A 23,690-nucleotide genomic window follows, 5' to 3' on the forward strand; every position below is an offset into this window, starting at 1 on the left:
TTTAAAATCTTATGGTAGATAATGAGTTGCTTTCCAGAAAGATTGTTTCAGTATACTCTCCCATTAACCATGTATTGGAATGCTCATTTCCATACATCCCCATCAACAATGAGCATTAGTTTTTCTATTTTTGTGTTTTTCACTTTTTAATACCTTTTCCAGAAATTGAGCAATTATTTCAAATTTTAATATGAGGGGTTATTTCACTATAATAATACTAGAGGCCCAGTGCATGAATTCGTGTTTGGGTGGGATCCGGCCGGCCCGGCCCCAATAGGGGCATATCAGGGCCAGGCCTGTCGGGAGGAGGAGATGGCGGGAGGTTGGCCTGCCAGCCCACCCTGATCAGGGTCTGATCAGAGTTGGGCTGGCTGGGAAGAGGGGCCACAGGCTATTGGCCAGAGGGTCCTGCCCCATTTGGGTTGAGGGGGGATTGGGGGCAAGGCCAGCTATGGGGAGGGGCTGTGGTGGTGAGCTGGCTGGCTGATCAGGGGTCAGTGGCTGGGGTACGGGCTGTGGGAGGTTGGCTGGGCAGCCCCACCCTCGATTGGTGTGTGTGTGTGGGTGATTGGGGGCAGAGCTGGCTGGGGGGAGAGCCTGTGGCCGATCGGGGTGGTGGGGGCCCATCAGTGGTGGGGCTGGCCGGGTGGAGGGGCTGCAGGAAGTTGGCTGCTGGCACTGCCCCTGATTTGTACGGGAGAGGGGAGCAGATCTGGGGTCGGGCCAGGCAGGGGAGAGGTTGCAAGAGGTTGGCCGGCTGGCCCTGCCTCCTATTGGGGTGGGGGACCCATTGGAGGTGGGGTTGGCTGGATGGAGGGGCCACAGTGGGTGTCACAGTGATGGGTTGTTTTAGTCATTATGGCATTCCAGTCATTGGCTTTTTATATATATAGACTAGAGGCCCAGTGCATGAAATTTGTGCAGGGGGGTGGGGTGGTGGTGGGGGGCAGGGAGTGTCCCTCAGCCCAGTCTGCACCCTCTCTAATCTGGGACATCACTCTCACAATCCAGTACTGTTGGCTCCCATCTGCTCATCTGCCTGCCTGCCTGATTGCCTCTAACTGGTTCTGCCTGCCAGCCTGATCACCCCCTAACCACTACCCTGCCAACCTGATTAACAACGAATTGCTCCCCTGCAGGCTCGATTGCCTCTAACTGCCCTCCTTTGCCAACTTGGTACCCCCTAACAGTCCTCTCCTGCATGCCTGGTCACCCCCAACTGCCCTCACCTGCTGGTCTGGTTGACCCTAACTGTCCTCCCCTGCAGGTCTGATTGCCCCCAACTGCCCTCCCCTGCAGGCCTGGTCACCCCTAACTGCCCTCCCCTGCCTGCCTGGTCACCCCTAAATGTCCTCCCTTGCCAGCCTAGTCGCCCCTAACTGCCATCCCCTCCCAGCCTGGTCCCTCCCAACTGTCTTCCCCTGCAGGCCTGGTCGCCACCAACTGTCCTCCCCTGCTGCTCCAGTCCCCCATAACTGTCCTCCTCTGCAGGCCTGGGATCCCCCCAACTATCCTCCCCTGTAGGTTTGATAAACCCCATCTGCCCTCCCATGCCAGCCTGGTTACCCCTAACTACCCTTCCCTGTAGGTCTGTTTGCCCCCAACTGCCCTCCCTTGCTGGCCTTCTTGTGGTGGCCATTTTGTGTCCACATGGGGGCAGCTATCTTTGACCACATGGGGGTCACCATCTTGTGTGTTGGAGTGATGGTTAATTTGCATATTACCTCTATTATATAGGACTAGGGGCCAGGTGCACAAAATTCGTGAACTGGGTGGGGTCCCTCAGCCCGGCCTGCCCCCTCTCACATGCTGGGAACCCTTAGGGGGATATCCTACTGATGGCTTAGGCCCACTCCCCCTGGCCTCCCTTTGTGGGAGGCAACTGGGCTGATCAGGAGAAGACAACAACCCTATCACCCCACTGCTGTAGTTACTGCAGCCACCAAGGTGTTTTCATCAACACGGACTCCGATCCCTTCACCATGAAAAAATGACAACTTTAGGCATTTTCAATATGTGTCTTTCATAGGATATGACATTTCTTTCTTTCTTTCTTTCTTTCTTTCTTTCTTTCTTTCTTTCTTTCTTTCTTTCTTTCTTTTTTTTTTTTTTTAAATCCTCACCTGAGGATATGTTTCCATTGATTTTTAGAGAATGTGGAAGAGAAAGGGAGAGACAGAAACATCAAAGTGAGAGGAACACTTTGATTGATTGCCTTCTGCAGGGAGGAGCCTGCAATCTAAGTACATGCCCTTGATTAGAATCGAACCCAGACCCTGCAGTGGACAGGCCAAGGCATTATTCACTGAGCCAATCTGGCTAAGGCAGGATATGACATTCCAGCAGCGGACCTTTGTTTTTTGCTCTAGGAGTGTGATGGAAAAACCGTAGATTACCTTTTTAGATTCTTATACCGAAGTTACTAAGAATATTACCAGTGGCATACAGGGAGCTTAGCCAATGAGCAGTCAGAAAAGGTACATAGATCAAGTGGGTTAGAAACTCAATTCACACCAATCGCCAGCTCTGCCTCTGCCCAGACCTACAGCCTATGGGGCCCCCCAGCTCCCTCTAATTACTGTCTCTCTCTCACTCCAATGGCTGGCTCCCTCTCCTTCAATTGCTGCCTCCCTCTCCCTTCCGTCGCGGGTCTCGGGGACTGGGGCCTGGTTGAAGCTTTAGGCCTGGACAGGAGCTCCCCAGCTCCCTCTGATGGTTGGCTCTGCCCTAGCCCAGGAACCTCCTGGCTCAGGCCCTTCCCAGGCTGCTCAGGGCCCAAACCTATTTTGGAGAGACCTGGGTGCTCAGGATGTTCCTGGATGGAGGCCTCTGGGCACCTACCTATGCAAATTAACTGCCATCTTTGTTGGGTTAATTTGCATACTCACTCTGATTGGCTGTGGGTGTAGCGGAGATGCGGCAATTTACATGTTTGTCTATTATTAGGAAAAGTAATAGTTTTGGTATATAGCAATCCCCCTCCTTATCTATAGTTTTGCTTCCTATGGTTTCAGTTACCGGAGGTCCACCATGGTACAAAAATATTAAATGGAAATTTCAGAAAGAAATAATTCATAAATTTTAAATCATGCAACATTCTTAGTATTGTGATGAAGTCTTGCACTCTTCCACCCAGGATTACAATCTTCCTTTTGTCCAATGTATCTGCACTATATATGCTACCTACTAATTTAGTTGTCTTGGTTATCAGATCAACTGGGTGTACTGCAGTGCTTTTTTCAGGTAACACTTATTTAACTTAATAATGGCCTCAAAGCCATTCACGTAACTTTTATTACAGTATATTATTATAATTGTTATATTTTATTATTTTTTCAATAATATGTTAATATATTAAATGTTAATATATTAAACTTTATAATAGGTATATGTATATAGAGATTACATAGTATGTTTAGGGTTTGCTGCTATTCATGGTTCCAGGCATCCACTGGGGGTCATGGAAATTATTCCCTGTTGATGACTACTGTATATTTTTGCTTTAGGAAGTGTGGTTTTGATTCTTAATATTGTACTTTAAATATATATTTTATTGATTTTTACAGAGAGGAATTGAGAGGGACAGAGAGTTAGAAACGTCGATGAGAGAGAAACATCGACCAGCTGCCTCTTGCACACCCCCCACTGGGGATGTTCCTGCAACCAAGGTACATGCCCTTGACCAGAATCGAACCCGGGACCCTTCAGTCCACAGGCCGATGCTCTATCCACTGAGCCAAACCGATCCCGGTGTGATTCTTAATATTGTACTTTAAAAGCTAAAACTAAAACAAAGGGTTTAATGGGAATGTTGCCTCAGTAAATGTGCAAAAGAAATGTAAGGTAGACTTAAGTTAGATTAAGCATTAGTGTAATAACCCACCCTCTGCCAACACACCTACCTTCCTAAACACTGTATTGTAACTCTGTTGTGTTAGTAGTTTGGACTTAGGGCTTCAAACCATTTTAAGTAAATGTACTGATAAAAACCCCAAAAGTACATAACGATTTTGACCACAAAGATGGAAATGTTTAAATTTTATGTAATGTTTTAATATTTTAATTGGTAAGAAATTAATATATAGTGCATGTCCCCTCACCCCCACTTAGTAACTTTTTGGCATTATAAGGATAACTATAGCTGAAAGTAGGAAATTAAGAGAAGTGAGTAGCTTTTTCAAAGCAATTGAAAGTTTCTTTTTCTCCAAAATAGTTTGAGTTTGAAAGATATTGATCTCAGATTCTGTATACAATTTATGCTTGTAATCTTTTTATATTTTTCTCATTAGGGACATAATTCTACATTATTGAAATATAGTTATATTTGAAATAAGATGTTACTCACTGCTTTGTTTTCTCTCAACAGTTAAAAGATGTTGATACTCGGAAAATCATAAGAGCAATGCTTTCTTATGTGTGGCCCAAAGACAGGCCAGATCTACGAGCTAGAGTTGCCATTTCCCTGGGATTTTTGGGTTGCGCAAAGGTAAGATTAAGAGAAATTATGTGTTGCTTATTGTTATAAGAAATGTTATGATATTTTCTAGTATTGTAACTTGGGCTGATGTAAGGCACTTTTGGGGGAGCATTGTTAACTTTTAGAACCCTATAGTAACTGTTGTATGCAATCAGCAGAAATTATATGGTAATGCCTGATTTGTGAATCAGACTTAGAACAGCCTCAACTTAATGGAAGATCATTTATTGGAGCAAAATATAAGGAACTTTTGTAAAAGAAACTCCTCAGTGTCTTGTTGGCTTTTATTTAATATACTCGAGGCCTGATGCACGAAGTTTCATGCAAGAATGGGCCTTCTTCCTCAACTGCGGGCACCGCCTTCGCTCTGGCCTGGAGCTGCCTTTCTGCCTTCCCACTTTGCCTAGAGGCATTCTGCACTGCCCCTGGCTGCTGGGTGTCTGTGTATGCAAATTAACCCACCATCTTTGTTGCATATTCACTCCTGATTGGCTAGTGAGTGTCATGAATGCACTGTCAATTTGCAGCTTTCTCTTTTATTAGTGTAGATATTTAATACATTGTTCTCAGTTCCTGGTAAATTGTAAAGGATAAAGGCATTTTAGGCACATTGATAGTCCCAAGTGGTAAACAACAGTGTGATATTAAGGGAAAAAGGGAAAGAAACAACAGCAAAAGCTGGGCATTTTGGTACCATTTAATATAGGGGCTCTCTATATATTAGCAGCCTCCTCAGTTTCTTGCTGTACTATAATACATGTTAATAAGACAAACTTATAATAATGACTGAGTTTTCAATAAACATCCCTTATTTTTAATTTATTCACATTTTAAGTCAGTGCTGTACATATCTTTAGGTACAGTATACAGTAATGGTACATTTATAGGCTGTGGAGTCAGACTTCCTGGGGTAACCTTCCTAAGGTTGCTTAGTCTCTGTGCCCCAGTTTCTTAATTTAATTTGTAAGATAAAGCAAAATAAAATTGTTATAAAGGATAAATAATTTAAATACAAAAGGTTTATAATTGTGCCTGGCACACAGTGAAACATAATGTAATGCTAAAATCAAAATAAATTCAGATTTTCATCATAAATATGGTAAAAAAACAACAACAACACAGTCTGCTTAAAAGTATAAATGAGGTTTGCTATAATTTGGTTACCAATCTTACATATGTGTTAACATTTTGTTTTAGAACTCAGTTCTTATAATTTACTTCTTCTCTGTATCATGTGTGTTCCCATTTATTTACTCTTTTTTCCTACCCCAAAAATATTTATTGAGAACTTGTCATACAAAGTACTGTTTTTGGTTCTGCAGTGTATTCCAATGACAAATAAATCACATTTATTCTTTCAAATAATACAGGATAACACATGTCTTATTTTATTCCTATAATACAAAGTAGGTCAGAAATGATTTAAAAGAAGTGTTGAGGGTGTTTCAAAGGAAAGAACCACAATGATGGGGAGTCAGGAAAGGTTTTATAGAGGAGGTGATATCTGAGACAGGCCTGGATTAATGAATAGGATTGTTATAGGTATAGGAATAATAAGAAGAAGATGAGAGGGAAGATAGAGTATGTATAGAGAAGTGAGTAGTACAACTTTGCTCCAGTAAGAGGGTAATGTTTCCGAAGAATTCAAAGTAATTTTGAAAATATAAATAGAACTCCTAAGGCGAAATCCCTTAACTGTACCATGAAAATTTATTTAATTATGTTGGAAAGTATTAAATTTATTAAATTGTGTTGGAAGTAGTAAACTATTTTGAGTAGTAAGGTAGTAAAGTTAGAGCTTTAGTCTAGGAAATTACAGTGGTGCCTCACACAACGAACTTAATTCGTTCCAGGAGCAAGTTTGTTATGCGAAAAGTTCGTTATGTGAAACGCGTTTTCCCATAACAATACATGTTAAAAAAAATAATTCGTTCTGTAGCATAAAATATGCTAAGATGACATAAAAAAAAATATGCCAAGATGACATATTTTTATTTAGATACATCTAAAAACATAATTTAAAAAAAAAAAACACACATTTTTTTAATTTTAAGACAGACTAAGTAGAGTCTACCGAATCTTGCACATCTTCATCCATTTTCTGCTTTTTGGCCCATGGTTTCATGAAAAACCTGTCCAAAGTTCGCTGTGCGAGGCGTTCGTTATGCGAGGCACCACTGTAATCTGTTCCTGATGTATAAGATGAATTAGAGTAATGAGAGAACTAAAGTACAGATACCATTCATTTTCAATTCATGCATTCATTCATGAATTCATGAATTGACCAGTTATGGTAATAAATTAATAGTCTAAATGAGAAGTAATAGTTTGTACTGGAATAGTGGCATATATGGTAATATGGAGGGAAAAGATGCCAGAGATATTTTGAGGTAAGGAAGGTAGAATTATTAAGACTCAGCAACATAAAAAAGAATAGGATTCAAGAATTAGAGAATGATAATGCCTTTTTAAAAGAAGTGTGTTGGGAGGTCTTTGTGAAGATGAAAATCTTGGTTTTGGGCATGTTAAGTTTGAGGTGCTAGCAGAACATCGAGACAGAGATCTTTAGTTGATAATACAAAATACAAGACAAGCTGAGGAAGGAGCCCAGGGTTAGAGCGATTAGGAGATAATAGTTGAAACAATGCAATTTGATGAATTCACCAAGGAAAAGAATAGAAATAGAAGACGACTAGAGACAGACCCTGTGATAAATGTGTTCCTATAGGAAAGGAAAGTAAATAGTAGTGGAAGCATTGGAAAGAGTGATTGGAGAGGTGAGAGTAAAACCAAAATATTTTAGTCAGCTTCCTTTCTCATCTATGGACTCTGTTAAGTGCTCTCTCGAATGAATCAAACCCTTCTCTGGGAGAGGAATTAAATCAGGATGCTGAGCAACAGACCAGGAATCCATATTTTATTCTATTTGTTTAAGCTTAGGAGAGAGTATACCATTATAAATCAAATGTTGTAATTTTAAAAACTCATATTCATTTTTAGTACAGTTCTGGTTGCTAAATTGTCTCCTATGCACAAATTACTCAAGGGTAAAACTTATACTGAGGCAGATTAGCAAATTGGCCTTTAATCCTTCATTAGCTGAATGTACCTTGCTGACAAGTAGTTGAAAGAAGACTGTTTTCTAGAACATGACTAATTAATTTAGTCAAAGGGAGAAGTCTTAAATAATGGCATTAGGATAGGCTATTTTTAGAGTGAATTCCACTTTTTCTTGAAACACAGGTTTCTGTTTCTTGGTGATAGGTAATGTCAGGGTATGAAATCTAGATCAATCTAATTTCTGTAAGGACAGAGATATTTTTACAAGTTTAATATTTAATTCTCTGTCAGCAAATACTTAGTACCTATAGTTTGCAAACTGTTGTACTAACCTTATATAAATTAATTAAAAGTAATTAGAAATGAATATAGAAAAATTAATCCTCAGAGGGATCAAACATGGCAGAATGGGTGAATGTTGCCCTCACCTCCTTCATGACTACATCAAAATTACAACTAAGTTATCTGGAGAACCATTTGAAGAATAGCTGAACAGAAGTTTTATAACTGGGGATATAAAGAGGAAGTCACGTCTAGACCTGTAGGAGGGACAGAGATGTGAAACGCCCCTGGATCCATGTGTAGGGTTTGAGAATCCAGAGTGATATTTCAGCTACATAGGACCCTCTTAGGGTCATGGGGACCTTAGCCTGCCACTGAGAGCATCCAACTCAGAGCACCACTGCTGGGAAGAGTAGCCCATGAAACATCTGGCTATGAAAATCATCTGGGATTTGGTCTACTGGGCTAAGACAGAAGGCTAATAGAAACCCAGGCATGCTGTGAAAGGGCCAGCACACAAAATTTTGCTCACAAACTCTCACCCTCGGCTCCCAAGGAAGAGACAGCAACTCAGAGATTATCAGAATAATACAGGGAGAGACTTGAGTTTTATGGCTTCGGGGGCAGGGCTGGAGAGACAGTGCAAATGTCTCTGTGTTAATTGCCTCACCTCAACTGCCACAGGACACTATCTTTTCTCGACTGAGTACTCCTATATAGCAAGGGAGGTACATTAGCCCCATCATGATGACTCCTGATACCCCACTCTACCAATGTCACATATGGCTGTGAGCTCTGCTTATGCGGACTGGTGAACATGGCCTATGTAGCAGTCTTTCTTAAAAAGAAAAAATGCTCAGGAATTCTGGGGAAACATGGAGGCGCCAGAGACACATAGGGAGAGACTGAGTTTTGTCATTTTAAAGTGAAGACCATCTTCCTGTACACAGGACAGTAATAAAAAAAACTGCCAACAAACAAAAGTCCTAGATGGTTTCACAGGTGAATTTTACCAAGCATTTAAAGAAGAATTGATATCTTCCCAAAAATTCAAAAAGAGGGAAGACCCCAAAGCTTATTTTAGGATGCTGGTTTTATCCTAATCCCCAAACCAGATAATGACACTACAAAGAAAGAAAAGTAAATGCCAATATCCCAGATAAACATAGGCACAAAAACCCTGAATAAAATAATAGCAAACTGAATAGAGTTTGTAATTTCTCAATTACATGGAGAAATTCATACACCATGACCAAGTGGGATTTATTCCTGGGGTGCAAGGTGGGTACAGCATCCACAAATCAATTAATGTGATATACCACATAAACAAATAAAGGATAAAAATCATAATGTCACATTAATAGGTGCAGAAAAAGCATTTGATAAAATTCAGCACCCATTTATGATAAACACTCAGAGCAAAGTGGGATTAAAAGGAACTTATCTCACCACTAGAGGCCCGGTGCACGAAATTCGTGCATAGAGGGGGTGTTATCCCTCAGCCCAGCCTGCACCCTCTCCAATCTGGGACCTGGTGGGAACGGGCCTAAATGGGCAGTTGGATATCCCTCTCACAATCCAGGACTGCTGGCTCCCAACCACTTCCCTGCCTCTGTCTGATTGCCCCTAACCTCTTCTGCTTGCCAGCCTAATCACCCCTAACCACTCCCCTCCCAGCCTGATCGACACCTAATTGCCCTCCCCTGCTGGCCTGGTCACCCATTACTGCCTTCTCCTGCAAGCCTTGTCACCCCTAACTGCCCTCCCCTGCTGGCCCGGTTACCCACAACTGCCCCCTGCCCCTGCTGGCCTGATTGCCCATAACTGCCCTCCCCTGCAGACCTGGTCTCCCCCAACTGCCCTCCTCTGCCGGCCCGGTCACCCCTAACTGCCCTCCCTGCTGGCCTGATTACCCACAACTGCCCTCCACTGCAGACCTGGTCCCCCCCTCAACTGCCCTCCCATGCAGGCCTGGTCCCCTCCAACTGCTCTCCCCTGCAGGCCTAGCCCCCACCTCCAACTGCCCTCCCCTGCAGTCCTGGTCTGCCCCAGCTGCCCTCCCCTGCTGATCTGGTCTCCCCAAACTGCCCTCCTCTGCCGACCTGGTCACCCCTAACTGCCCTCCCTGCTTGCCTGATTGCCCACAGCTGCTCTCCCCTGCAGGCCTGGGTCTCCCCCAACTGCCCTCCCTTGGTGGCCTGGTCTTCCCCAACTGCCTTCCACTGCCAGCCTGGTCACCCCTAATTGCCCACAACTGCCATCCTCTGAAGGCCATCTTGTGGTGGCCATCTTGTGTCCACATGGGGGCAGCCATCTTGTGTCTTGGAGTGATGTTCAATTTCCATATTATCATTTTATTAGATAGGATAATAAAGGCCATATATGACAAACCCATAGTTAACATGCTCAACAGGGAAAAACTATAAGTTGTTTTCCTTAAGATTAGGGACAAGAGAGGATTATATACTTACTGCTCTTATTCAACATAGTACTGGAAGTCCTAGCCACAGCAATTGGACAAAAAGCAGAAAAAAGTCATCCAAATTAGAAAGGAAGAAGCAAAACTGACATAGTACATATTGAGAATCCTAAAATTTTCACCAAAAATTACTGGAATTGATAAATGAATTCAGTAAAGTAGCAGGATACAAAATAAATATTCAGAAATTTATTGCATTTTTATACTCCCAATAATGAACTACCAGAAGGAGAAATTAAGAAAACTACCTAATTTACAATTGCATCATTAAAGATAAATTATCAAGTATGAAATTTAACCAAGGAGGTAAAACACCTGTACTTGGAAAATTATAAGACATTGAAGAAAAAAGTTAAAGAAGTTTCAAATAAATGGAAGCATGTACTCTGTTCATGGAAAGGAATAATTAACATCATTAAAATGTTCATACTAAACAAATTAGTCTGTGGATTCAAAACACTTCCTATCAAAATATGATGGCATATTTCAGAGAACTGCAACAAATTCTCCAAAGATTTACACTGAGTGGCCAGATTATTATGACCACCCCATCAGTACTTCATTGGGCCACCTGCCTTCAATACTACAGCCATTCTTCTTGGCATTGACTCCACGAGATGTGGAAAGGTGATGCGAGGAATCTGACACCATGCCTGATGAATAGCACTGTCCAGTTCTGTGAGGTTTGATGGTTGTGGCTCTTTTAACTTCGTCCCACAAATGCTCAATTGGATTGAGATCTGGTGATTGTGCGGGCCACCTAAGCAAGGTAAGTCTCCCTCATGTTCTTGAAATCACTCTTGCACAAGAGTGATTTTTGTGAGCACCATGGCATGGCGCATTGTCTTATTGGAAGAAGCCATCTCCAATGGGATACGCCATCAACATAATAGGATGAACTTGATCAGCAATGATACTTAGGTATGTTGTGCTATTCAGATGTTGTTCCACACGAATTAAAGGGTCCAAATCATGCCAGGAAAACATGCCCCAAATCATAACACTGCCTGCACCAGCTTGAAGGGTTGTACTCATGCATGTGGGGTGCATGCTTTCATGCTGTTTCCATGAAATTCTCACTCTGCCATCTGCATGATGCAACTAGAAACATGATTCATCGGACCACATGACTGTCCAATCCTAGTGTTCCTGTGCTAATTGGATATGTTTTATCTTGGTCACTGCAGACAGCAAAGATGTTCGAACATCTTTGGCTTCCATATCCCATACAATGCAGTGTATGCTAATTTGCCTACAAATGTCAGGTGGTCATAATAATATGGCCACTCAGTGTATATGGAACCTCCCAAAGACACCAAACACCAAATTTTGAACAAAGTTGGCGGTATCACATTACCTGATCCCAAACAGTACTTCAAGGTGTTAGTAATAAAAACCGCACGATACTGGCATAAAAACAGACATATAAATCAATGGAACAGAACAGAGCCCTGAAATAAACCCATTCATATATAGTCAATTAATATTTGACAAAAGAGGTAAAAACATACCTTGGGATAAACATGGTGTATTGAACAAATAGTGTTGGGAATATTGAGCAGATACATGCAGAAAACTAAAACTGGCTTACTTTTTTACTGCTCTATCTATCTATCTATCTATCTATCTATGCCTAAGTGACTGTTATGACAGAACAACTGGTCAACCAGTCGCTGTGATGCGCACTGACCACCTGGGGGCAGATGCTCAAGGCAGGAGTTCAGTGCGCTCCTACGGGGGAGCATTGCTCAGCCAGAAGCCAGGCTCTCGGCTGATGAGCATAATTGCAGCAGCAGGAGCATCTCGTGACTGCAGCAGCTCTAGGCAGGCATAGTGGGCTGGGATGAGCATGAACAGTGCAACACCCGGCCCCACTTCTGGCTCCTCCCTGGCTGCCTGCCAATTGGCATATTGCTCCATCCCTCAGGGAATCCCTCAGGGAATGTCTGTTTAGGCCAGACTTCTGCAGGCAAGTTGGACAACCAACAGTTGGACATATCCCAATGGGTCCCGGATGCAAGAGGGTGCAGGTCAGGCTGAGGGACACACCCTGTCTCTCCTCCCTCTTCCCCCCCACCCCGTGCATTAATTTCAGGCACTGGGCCTCTAGTATAAGAATAAACTCAAAATGAATTAAAGACTTACATGTAAGGCTCAAAACCATAAAACTTATAGAAGAAAATAGCAAAATCTCTTGACATTGCTTTTTGTAATATTTTTGTGTGATATATCTCCTAGGGCAGTGGTCGGCAAACTCATTAATCAACAGAGTCAAATATCAACAGTACAACGATTGAAATTTCTTTTGAGAGCCAAATTTTTAAAATTTCTTCTAATGCCACTTCTTCAAAATAGATTCACCCAGGCTGTGGTATTTTGTGGAAGAGCCACATTCAAGGGGCCAAAGAGCCACATGTGGCTCGTGAGCCACAGTTTGCTGACCACCGTCCTAGGGCAAGGGAAACAAGAGAAAAATAAAGTGACCACATCAAGTTAAAAAGGTTTAAAAAGAAAAAAAATCAGCAAAATGAAAAGACAACCTACTGAATGGGAGAATATATTGCCAATATATCTGATAAAGGGTTAATATCCAAAATTTATAAAGAACCTGTAATGGTCAACATAAAAAAATCAAACAATCCAATTAAAAATTGGCAGAAGATCTGAATAGACACTTCTATAAGGACATACAGATGGCCCATATGTAAAGATGTACAATGTCACTAATTGTCGGAGAAATGCAAATTAAAACCACGATGAAGTATCACCTCACAGGTGTTAGAATAGCTACCATCAATAAATCTACAAACAATAAGTAATGGCCAGGATGTAGAGACTATGGAACCCTTTTGCACTGTTGGTGGGAATACAGACTGGTGTAGCTACTGTGGAAAGCAGTATGGAGTTGCCTAGTAAAAATAAAAAATACAACTGACTTACCCACCAATTCCACTTCTGAGTATATACTAGAAGAAACCCAAATAGTAATTTGAAAATATATGTTTTTGTATGTTTATTGCAGCATTATTTATGATAGCCAAGATATGGAAACAACCCAAATACCCATCTATAGTTGAATGGATAAAAACGTTCTTGTAGATATATCTATACAACATTACTCAGCTATGAAAAGGAATGAAATCTTTAGATTTGTGATAGTATGGTTTTCCCTAAAAGTTACTATCCTAATTGAAATAAGCCAGTCAGAGAAAGACAAATACCATATAATTTCACTCTTATGTGCAATCTGAAGAACAAAATAAATGAACAAGCAAAGTAGACTCATAGATACAGAGAACAGACTGATGGCTGCCAGAGGGGAGGGCAGTTGGGGGACTATTTGAAAGATGAAGAGATTAAGAAACACAAATTGGAAGTTAAAAAATAGTCATGAGGATATGAAGTACAGCATAAGGCACATAGTCATTAATCTAATCTGCAAATAGACTTAACGGTGGAACAGTCAAACAGCTGAACAACCAGTCACTATGATGTGCGCTGACCACCGGGGGGGGGGCACACCTGGAACATAGCAGTCATCAGCAGAGCGTGCAACATGGCAGGCATCGGTCGTGGCAGGATGGTGGATCAGGTGAGCAGGGCCACCAGACCATAGCAAGGCGCAGGTTGCTGTCATTGGGGTGAGCCTCTGGTGGTAACGGAAAATTCTTTGCTCCCGTGCACCACGGTCCTGCCTGGTGCTAGAGCTGCCGCTCGCACCTTGACAGCGCTGACCCTGATGGCTCAGTACCATCAGTGGGTGCAAGAGGTGGCCTGCCCCGATCATCCCTGAGGGCTTCTCTACCTCCCCCTGCTCCTGAGGAGTGATTGGGGCAGTAGCTGCCTCTCGTACCTGCTGACAGCGCAGGCCCCAATTACTCTGGTCAGTGGGTGCAAGTGGGGCCAGCGCCATCAGTGTGTGGAAGCAGCAGTGGCAGGAGCGGGGCTGCCGGCAGAGAGGAGACTGTGGTCCCTGTTGGGAGGGGCCAGTCGGGGGCAGGGAGGATGGGCCAAGACCCTCCCCTGTGCCCAGCACAGCCTCGTGGCCCACAGTTTATTTCATGGTGCACATATTCATGCACTGGGCCCCTAGTATTATAATAAGTATGATTGGTGCCAGTTGGGTACTTAAAATATCAGGGGGCTCACTTTGTAAATACATGATTGTCTAAGATATACACCTCTAAGTAATATAAAATAAGATTTAATGTAAACTTTAATGAAAATTAAAATTAAAAATGGAAAGCAGAAAAATCTATCCTCAAAATGTATGTTTGATTCCTTTTCACTCAGAAATTGGAAGTAATTGCCAGATATTATTATGTGTACTTGGTACTTTCAGAGCATATAGAAAAACATTTCTCTTTTTATTGTACAGGAACAAGACCATAAAATAACTTTAGGAATATAGAGCATAGTAGCATTTAAACATTCCTAACATTGTTTTTTTTATCTTCGGTACTTTACTCACTTTAAAAGTCATCACTCTCTCAAATCTTTAACACCTGGTCATTGTTTATTTCTGAGGAGTATTGCAGTTATTTATAATTGGTGTGCAAAGATGGATTATTACCCTTTTCATTCCTTGGCTTCCTATTTTTTCCTGAAGCTGATTATATGCTTTGGCCTATGAGCACTTTGGACCAATTTGTGCTCCTTTATCCACTGGTCTTCTTTATCTCCTCTACATACTTCTGAGAACTTTAGGAAAGGGTTCAAGATCTTTCTTAGCTCTAAAGGAATGCTGCCCTGTCATGGGAACAGTGGGTGGTGATTTCATAATGAGGCCTGAGGCCTCAGAGAGGTGGAAGACAGAAAATGAGAAATATCAAGTGAGAATTATAAAGGAGGAGGATTTTATGCTTAACATATGGGGCTACAGCATACCATATGCTTACTTTCCTTTTAATGCTCTTTTTATTCTGAGGGTCTTAATGCTATCATTGTCTCTAGCAAAGAATTTTAAAATAAACTATTATTTAGATAGGCCTTGCAGCCTAGAGGATGTGTTGATAATCTATCCAAGTTGTAGCAATTCTATTATATTACATTAGAGCTCAGTATGACATATGCTTTAAGAGTTCCGCTGCCAAGAGAGACAGAGAAAATATTTGGCTTCATTTCTTAAATTCTACATATAATATCTAATGCATTTTCTTACCATCCACACATATGTAATAGGAGCATCACATCATCCTTAATCTAGGGATTTTGAGATCTTCTAAGGATTTTTAAATGCATCCTTTCTGTTAGTGTATTACATACAACTGTGCCAAGATTTAAAGTAAATGTAAAACATATTTACTGCCTTAGCTGGTTTGCTCAGTGGATAGAGCATCACTTGCAGCCTGAAGGTGTCTTGGCTTCAATTTGGGCAAGGGCACATACCTAGGTTTCAGGCTCCATCCCCAGTAGGGGGTCATGCAGGAGGCATCCAATTAATGATTCTCATCATTGATGCTTTATTTCTCCTCCTCCCTTCCTCTCTGAAATCAATAAAAATATATTTTAAAATAAAAAATAAAACATATTTACTAAATTCTGATTTCATAAAATAAATGTTTATTTTAATACTAGTAGCCTGGTGCATAGATTTGTGCACATTGAAAGGAAATTAATTAGAAGAGATATTTTAATATTGCTATTCACCCTTTCTCTATAGTAGAAGTGTCAACCAAATTCATGATCGACAATGACAGAACAAAACACATGTGTGCAATTGGCGCCAGCGAGAGTTTTATATGTATTGTGCATGTGCAAGTCAACATTTATTTTTAAATTGCCATTGCGCATCATATGTACTGAATGTTCAGTTGGACGTATGGTCAGTCACTTAGCCATATATATATATATATATATATATATATATATATATATATATAAAACAAACGTTTACTCATTAGTCATATTCTCTAACCACCATTACCTTGGGAAATAGCTTAGTTGATAGAGAATTTGGGGGCACATTAATTAATGTATCACGTTCAAAAATATATTCTCAATAATCTGTTGGAAATGAAAATAAACCATATTTTAAATTATAAAATAATTTTATAAGAAGGTATGATTTATAAAAATATAGTCAATGCCCCTTTTCTCCAAGAAAGCATTATATAAAATAAGGGATAATATGTGCATCTTAGTTCATTTTGACTGCTATAACAGAATAACATGCACTGATCCATTGGTTTTTTGTTTGTTTGTTTTTTCATTTTAACCTCACATGATGTAAGAGGCAAAAAGAGGTCTCTGGGGATTCTTTTTTTTTTTTTTTTAAATCAATCTTTATTGTTCATATTATTACAAAGTTCCTCATTTCTTCTCCCCTCCACCAGGTTCCCACCCCACCCTCCGCCCCCTCCCCATCCCCCATTGTCCTCATCCATAGGTGCAGTTTATGTTCAGTCTCTTCCTCCCTCCCTTTCCCCGATAGTAAATCCCTTTTCAGATAGTAAATCAGTTACTTAGCATTTTCTCATATCAATAATACCTCCACATGTCCAATGATACATTTCACACAAAAGACATTTCCAAATAGGTCAACCCCAGCCTCATCCAGGCCCCACCCAAGGCACTCACATATCAACATCCCAGCCCTATACTAACTCAACACATCCAGATCTAAGCCTTCATCACTTGATTCAGCAGACCCTCAAGTTCCCACAAAAGTTCCCAGCCATGTCTGAGAGGCAGCTGTGGGGCAGGGGCAGGCGAGGAGCGAGCTGTTCCGGGCCTGGCTGCTCCAGACCTGGCCTCTGTTGCTCTGGTTCGTTCCACAACCAGCTGCTCCGGGTCTGGTCACTGCCGCTCCCAATCTAGTTGCTCTGGACTTGGCTGCTGCTGCTCCGGGCCTGGCCGCACCCGACCCGGCTGCTCTGGGCCCGGCTGCTCCGGGCCCGGCTGCTCCGGGCCTGGTCGCTCCCAGCCTGGCAGTTGCTGCTCCGGGCCTGGCCGCACAAGACCCGGCTGCTCCGGGCCTGGCCGCTCCCAGCCTGGCAGCCGCTGCTCCGGGCCTGGCCACTCCCAGCCTGGCAACCGCTGCTTCAGGCCTGGCCGCACCAGACCTGGCTGCTGCGGGCCTGGCCACTCCCAGCCTGGCAGCTGCTGCTCCATCTGGGGATTCTTTTATAAGCGTATTAATCCCATTTGTAAGGCCTCTGCAATTATGACCTAAACACCTCCTAATACTCCACCTCCTAATACTATCACCCTGGGGGTTAGAATTCAACCTATGGCCAAAACCGGTTTGGCTCAGTGGATAGAGCATCAGCCTGCGGACTGAAAGGTCCCGGGTTTGATTCTTGTCAAGGCCATGTACCTTGGTTGTGGGCACATCCCCAGTAGGGAGTGTGCAGGAGGCAGCTGATCGATACTTCTCTCTCATCGATGTTTCTAACTCTCTATCTCTCTCCCTTCCTCTCTGTAAGAAATCAATAAAATGTATTTTTTTTTTTAAAAAAGAATTCAACCTATGTATAGTAGGTCTTCTGATTATGTTGGTGATCCGTTCCTACAGCAAAACTAAAGGCGATTTTCGCCGTAAGTCAGAACCCACCTACATAAGCACCGATGTCATTCCCATGGAGCACATACATGGCAGTAATGAAGTGAGACAGTAAAAAAAAAAAAATTAAGAGAAAGATAATTCCTGACCTTTACTTGTGTTAAATAAATAATAAAAAAATTTAAGGGGCATGTTGCTAAACCCTTTGTTGTAAATTTTCTTGGAGGTCCTTCTATTTCTTCTCTAGTTTCCTTTTCTCTTGCCTCTTCTTCAGCTCTGCATTCCTGTTCCTATTCCTACAACTCCTCATCTGCTCCTCTAGGAGTTCCTCAATGCCATCATGCACAGACTAGGTTCAAGTTTATTATCTCTCTCACAGCCTTTTTGATTTTTCAATCTTTGCCCTTTGTGTTATGATGGCTATGATGTCTGTAGGCAGTAGGAAGTTTTCAGTTCAATTATAATGTTACAGGACCTTTGTCATATGTGCTGTCCATGGCTGACTGAAATGTTGTTATGCAGCGCATGACTAATTGATTTTTAAATGTTAAACCAGCCATGCATGCCTAAAATAAAATCCACTTGGTCATGTTGTGTAATTATTTTTATGCATTATTGGATTTGATTTGGTGAAGATTTAAAAAACCTATTTCATGAGAGATACCAGGTGCACTAGTTAATAATGCAGATTTTTTTTCAATAGATGGAGTTACACATATGTTGATATATATGCGATTTGATATGTATACTATTTTGTTGTATTGGCAGCAAACTTCTAAACTTCATATGTCAAATTTTCTGAAGGTGTTAACATCGTAGGTATTTTTACACTTAAAAATGTCAAATTTTGTGCCAAGAAAAGAACATTTGTGGGATGTTTTAATTCATTACTTTATTTTGAATAAAAAGTGCTGCTGAAAGTTATCTTTCGGAAGCTTATGGTGAACATGCTACATCTCACGATACTTGTGAACGCTGGTTTAAATGCTTTAAAAGTGATGATTTCATTGTGAAAACAAAGAAGGTCCAGGTCAATAAAAAAAGTTTGAAGACCACAAATTACAAGCATTATTAGATGAAGATGCATGTCAAACTCAAAAAACAATTTGCAGGAAGATTAAATGTTGCTCAGCAAATAACTTCTGATTATTTACAAACAATGGGAAAGATTTTAAAGGAAGGAAAATGGGTGTCACATCAACTGAAGGAAAGACAAATGGAAAACTGAAAAGTCATGAGTAAAATGTTGCTTCAATGGCACGAAAGAAAGTCTTTTTTTGCATCAAATTGTGACTGGTGATGGTGGTCAGTGCACATCACAGTGACCACTTGTGGTTGTTCGGTTGTTCTGCCATTTGGTTTATTTGTATATTAGCCTTTTATCATATACACTGAATGGCCAGATTATTTATGATCTCTGAATGCATAATAATCTGGTCACTCAGTGTGTGTGTGTGTGTGTGTGTGTGTGTGTGTGTGTGTGTTGTGTGTGTGTCTATTTTAGAGGCCTGGTGCATGAATTTGTGCATTGGTGGGGTCTGGCTAGCCTGGCCAGGGGGAGGGGTCATGGGCAGTTGGTCAGCCGGCCTGCCTGCTGGTTGAACTCCTGGTCGAGGGGAAAATTTGCATATTAGCCTTTTATTATTTAGGATATACACTGAGTAGCCAGATTATTATGTGTTCAGGGATCATAATAATCTGGCCACTCAGTGTAGGTTTACCTCTGTCAGGATATGGAAATGTGCCATTACCCCAAATGTGTTCTTTTTGTAACCCATTTGTAGACATACACTCTCTAGACCGCTAGCTGCTAGATGCCATTAATTTATCTTCTACCATTATAGCTTTTTTATTTTTATTTTTCCGGAAAGCACGTGTATTATATGACCACATTTATACACACAGGCATTTGTCTCAGAAAAATGCAATTTATGTCCACACCAAACGCTGTGAGCAAAATAAATCCTACTTTAAGCATTTTCCCTTTTAGCAACTTTCAAATATACAACCCAGTACTGCTAACTTTCTACCACTATAGTTTTATCATTTTGCAAATATCATATAAATCAGCGGTTGCCACCTTTCGGACCTCACGGAATACCGGTTGGCGACCGCTGACATAAATAGAATCATATAGTATGTTTACCTTTTGATCTGGCTTCTGTCACTCAACATAATGTTTTTGTTGTGTATCCCAATCATTGAATATATTAGTAGTTCTTTTTTATTGCCTAGTAATATTCCATATTATGGATGTACTAGAGTTTGTTTATGCATTCACCTACTGGTGGATATTTGGTTTCTTTCTATCCTTTGGCAATTGTAACTAGAGTTGCTATAAATAATCAGGTACACTTTTTTTTTTTTGGTGTGTGTGTGTATGTGTGTGTGTGTACCTGAATTTTCATTTCCCTGGGATAAATACCTAAAAGAGATTGCTGGGTAAATGTATTTTTAACTTCAAGAAACTGCTAAATTGTCTTCCAAATCACTGTTTTTATCTTCCCACCAGCAATATATGAAAGTTTCAGTTGCTTCACTTCTGTGCCAACATTAGGTCTTGTCAGTTATATAGTACTACCTATGGTTTCAATATGCATTTCCCTAATGTTAATGGTGTTGAATATCTTGGCATGTGCTTAGTTGTAGTCCATATATTCACTTTGAAGTGTCTGTTTAAGTGTTTTGTCCATGTTTTAGTTGGTCTGTTGTTTTTCCCATTGAATTTTGTGAGTTATTTATGTACAGGTTCCCTCACTATCCCAAAGTAGAGCATTCCTATGAAACCTTTTGTAAGTCAAAATGGCATAAAGTGAAGAATATCCTCTGCTGTCCCAAAGTTCTCTTTATGCCACTTGATTTTATGAAAGATCTACATTAGTACTGTAACAGCCTTTTTCATAAAAGTGAAAATCCTCTTAGAATTTATTTCAGTTGGTGAAATATAGGTACTAATATAGGTCTTTCATAAAAGTGAGGTGGCATAATACAGACATTCATAAAGTGGAAGATACCTGTCCTTATTTCCTCTACGTCTATAAGCTTGTTTGTTTAAATTCCCTTCATTGTGTCTTACAGAACAAAAGTTTTTAATTTTGATAGGTTGCAGTTTATCATTTTATTTTATGGATTACTAGGAGCCCAGTGCATGAATTCATGCACCTTGAAAGGACCTGTGGGCTGTGAGGCCCATCCTCCACACCCTGCTGCAGCCCTTGTCCCGTCTGCCAGCAGCCCCACTCCTGCTATCACTGCTCCTTTGCACTGAAGGTGCAGAGCGATTAGGGCCAGTGCCAGCAGCCGGTTTGAGCAGGGTTGGCACCTTCAGTGGGTGCAGGTATGTGGTGGCTGCTGCCCGGATCACCCCTCAGGAGCAGGGGGAGGTGGAGAAATCCTCATGGGCGATCACAGCCAGCAGCTGACGCTTGCACCAGCTGATGGCACCAAGCAATCAGGACTGATGCTGAGTGCTGGCAGCGGTGCAAGCAGAGGCTCTGGCGCTGGCTGCAGGTGTGAGCAGAGCTGGTGCCAGCAGCAGGTGCGAGTGCCAGGCAGGACTGCAATGCACAGGAGCAAAGAATTTTCTTTTTCTTTCTTTTTTATTTTTTTATTTTATTTTATATTTTATTGATTTTGTACAGAGAGGAAGGGAGAGAGAGAGCAAGTTAGAAACATCAACGAGAGAGAGTCATCGATCAGCTGCCTCTTGCACACCCCCTATTGGGGATGTGCCCGCAACCAAGGTACATGCCCTTGACTGGAATCAAACCCGGGACCCTTCGGTCCTCAAGCTGACGCTCTATCCACTGAGCCAAACCGGTTTCGGCAGGAGCAAAGAATTTTCAATAACTACTAGAGGCTCACCCTGATGACAGCAACTGGCGGGCACCCTGCCTTGATATGGTGCCCCTGCTCACCTGCTCCACCATCCCACCACAGCTGACACTGCCATATTCTACACTCTGTCTCCTGCTGCTGCTAAGAGGTTCAACCTCCTTGCTCTTAGGGAAACACAAATTAAAACTACAATCTACACTAATAAAAGAGAAATATGCAAATTAACTGTTACTCCGCTACACCCACAAGCCACGGCTAACAGCCAATCAGGAATAAGTATGCAAATTAACTCAACCAAGATGATGGCTCGCCATGGAGCTGGAGTAAGTAGAAGGCTTGGGTTGCCCCAGTAATGGAGGCAGCCAAGCTTCCCGCTGGCCCTGGCCTCCAATCAAGGCTACAAAGCTTCAACTATAGAAGATAAATGGATCCCAACAAAAATGGCAGTGGCCATGAAGCTGGAGCAAGCGGGAGGCTTCGGTTGGCCCTGGGGATGGAGGAAGCCAAGTTTCCTGCCCATCCTGGCCAGCCCTGGCCTCCACTCAAAGCTACAAAGTTTTAATTATAGAAGAGAAATAAATCCTAGATACTTGCTTCCAGCCAGCCTTGGCCTTTGCTGAAGGAGGTGTTGAAAAAAAAAAAATAGAAAAAGAAAAAGAAAAAGAAAAAGAAAAAGAAAAAGGAGGGGATGGGACCCTTGGTCGCCGGGGGTTGATTAGGCCAGGATGGGATGGCAGGGCCATTGGGGATAAGTAGACCAGCAAGGGGGAAGGGGGGCGCCAGTTGGGAGTGAGCAGACTGTCAATGGGGGTCAGTTGGAGGTGATCAGGACAGCAGGAGGGCAGTTTGGAGTGAGCAGGCCAGCAGGGGAGCAGATGGGGGTGGGGAGGGAAGATGGGGGTGAGCAGGCGAGCAGGGGGGGCAGGTGAAGGTGAGCAGGTTGGCACAGGGGGCAATTGGGAGTGATCAGGCTGGGGGGGGTCATTTGGGGGTAAGCAGGCCAACAGTAGGGGGTAGTTGGGGGCGAGCAGGCCGGTAGGCAGAGTGGTCAGGGGCAATCAGGCAGGCAAGTGAGCGGCTGGAGCCAGCAGTCCCAGATTGTGAGAGGGATGTCTGACCACTAGTGTAGGCCCAATCCCTGTAAACAGGACATCCTTCAAAGGGTCTCAGATTAGAGATGGTGCAGGCTGGGCTGAGGAATACCCATCCCACTCCCCACCTCTGAGCACTAATTTCATGTACCAGGCCTCTAGTGAGATATAATTCTATACCTATTAAAATTGTTTCAAAATTTTAAAAAGTGATGATACTAAATGTTGATGAGGATGCAGAGGAACTGGATCATTCATACTTTATCTTGGGACTGTAAAATAGTACAGCCACTCTGAAAGAATATGGCATTTTCTTAAAAAGTCAATGTACACTTACCATATTACTTAGCAATTGCACTCTTGGGCATATATTCTAACGATATGAAAACTTATGACCACATGTATGAAAATTTTCATAACACCATTATTTGTAATTAGATGCCCGGTGCACAAAATTCATGCATGGGGGTGGGAGGAGGATGTTTCCCTCAGCCCAGCCTGCACCCTCTCCAATCTGGGATTCCTCTCACAATCCTGCTGGCTCTTAACTGCTCGCCTGCCTGCTTGCCTGATTTCCCCTAACCATTTCTGCCTGCCAGGCTGATCACCCTCTAACCAGTCACACGCCAGCCTGATTGATGTCTAACTGCTCCCCTGCCAGCCTGTTTGCCCCCAACTTCCCTCCTTTGCTGGCCTGGTCACTCCTAACTGCCCTCCCCTGCAGGATTGATCTCCTTCAACTGCCCTCCCTTGCAGGTCTGGTCCTTCCCATCTTTCTTCCCATGCTGGCCTGATCACCACCAACTGCCCTCCCCTGCTTGCCTGATCACCCACAACTGCCCTTCCTTGTAGACCTGGACCCTCCCAACTGCCCTCACCTGCTCGCCGTCTTATGGTGGCCATCTTGTGTCCACATGGGGGCAGGATGTTTGCCCACATGGGGGCAGCCATCTTGTGTAT

The 23,690-nt window shown here is 42.4% G+C and overlaps 1 protein-coding gene across 1 annotated transcript in view; it reads left to right on the top strand.

Annotated features, from left to right (window-relative positions):
• ABCB7 (ATP binding cassette subfamily B member 7) overlaps positions 1-23,690 on the top strand; it is a 136,472-nt gene that overhangs the window by 59,888 nt on the left and 52,894 nt on the right. The window contains exon 3 of the mRNA XM_084869567.1: positions 4,367-4,486. Within this exon, the coding sequence (XP_084725693.1) occupies positions 4,367-4,486 (120 nt within the window). The remainder of the gene's footprint in view (positions 1-4,366; positions 4,487-23,690) is intronic.

This window comes from Pipistrellus hanaki (assembly GCF_964339955.1).
Source record: "Pipistrellus hanaki genome assembly, chromosome: X".
Taxonomy (NCBI): Eukaryota; Metazoa; Chordata; class Mammalia; order Chiroptera; family Vespertilionidae; genus Pipistrellus; species Pipistrellus hanaki.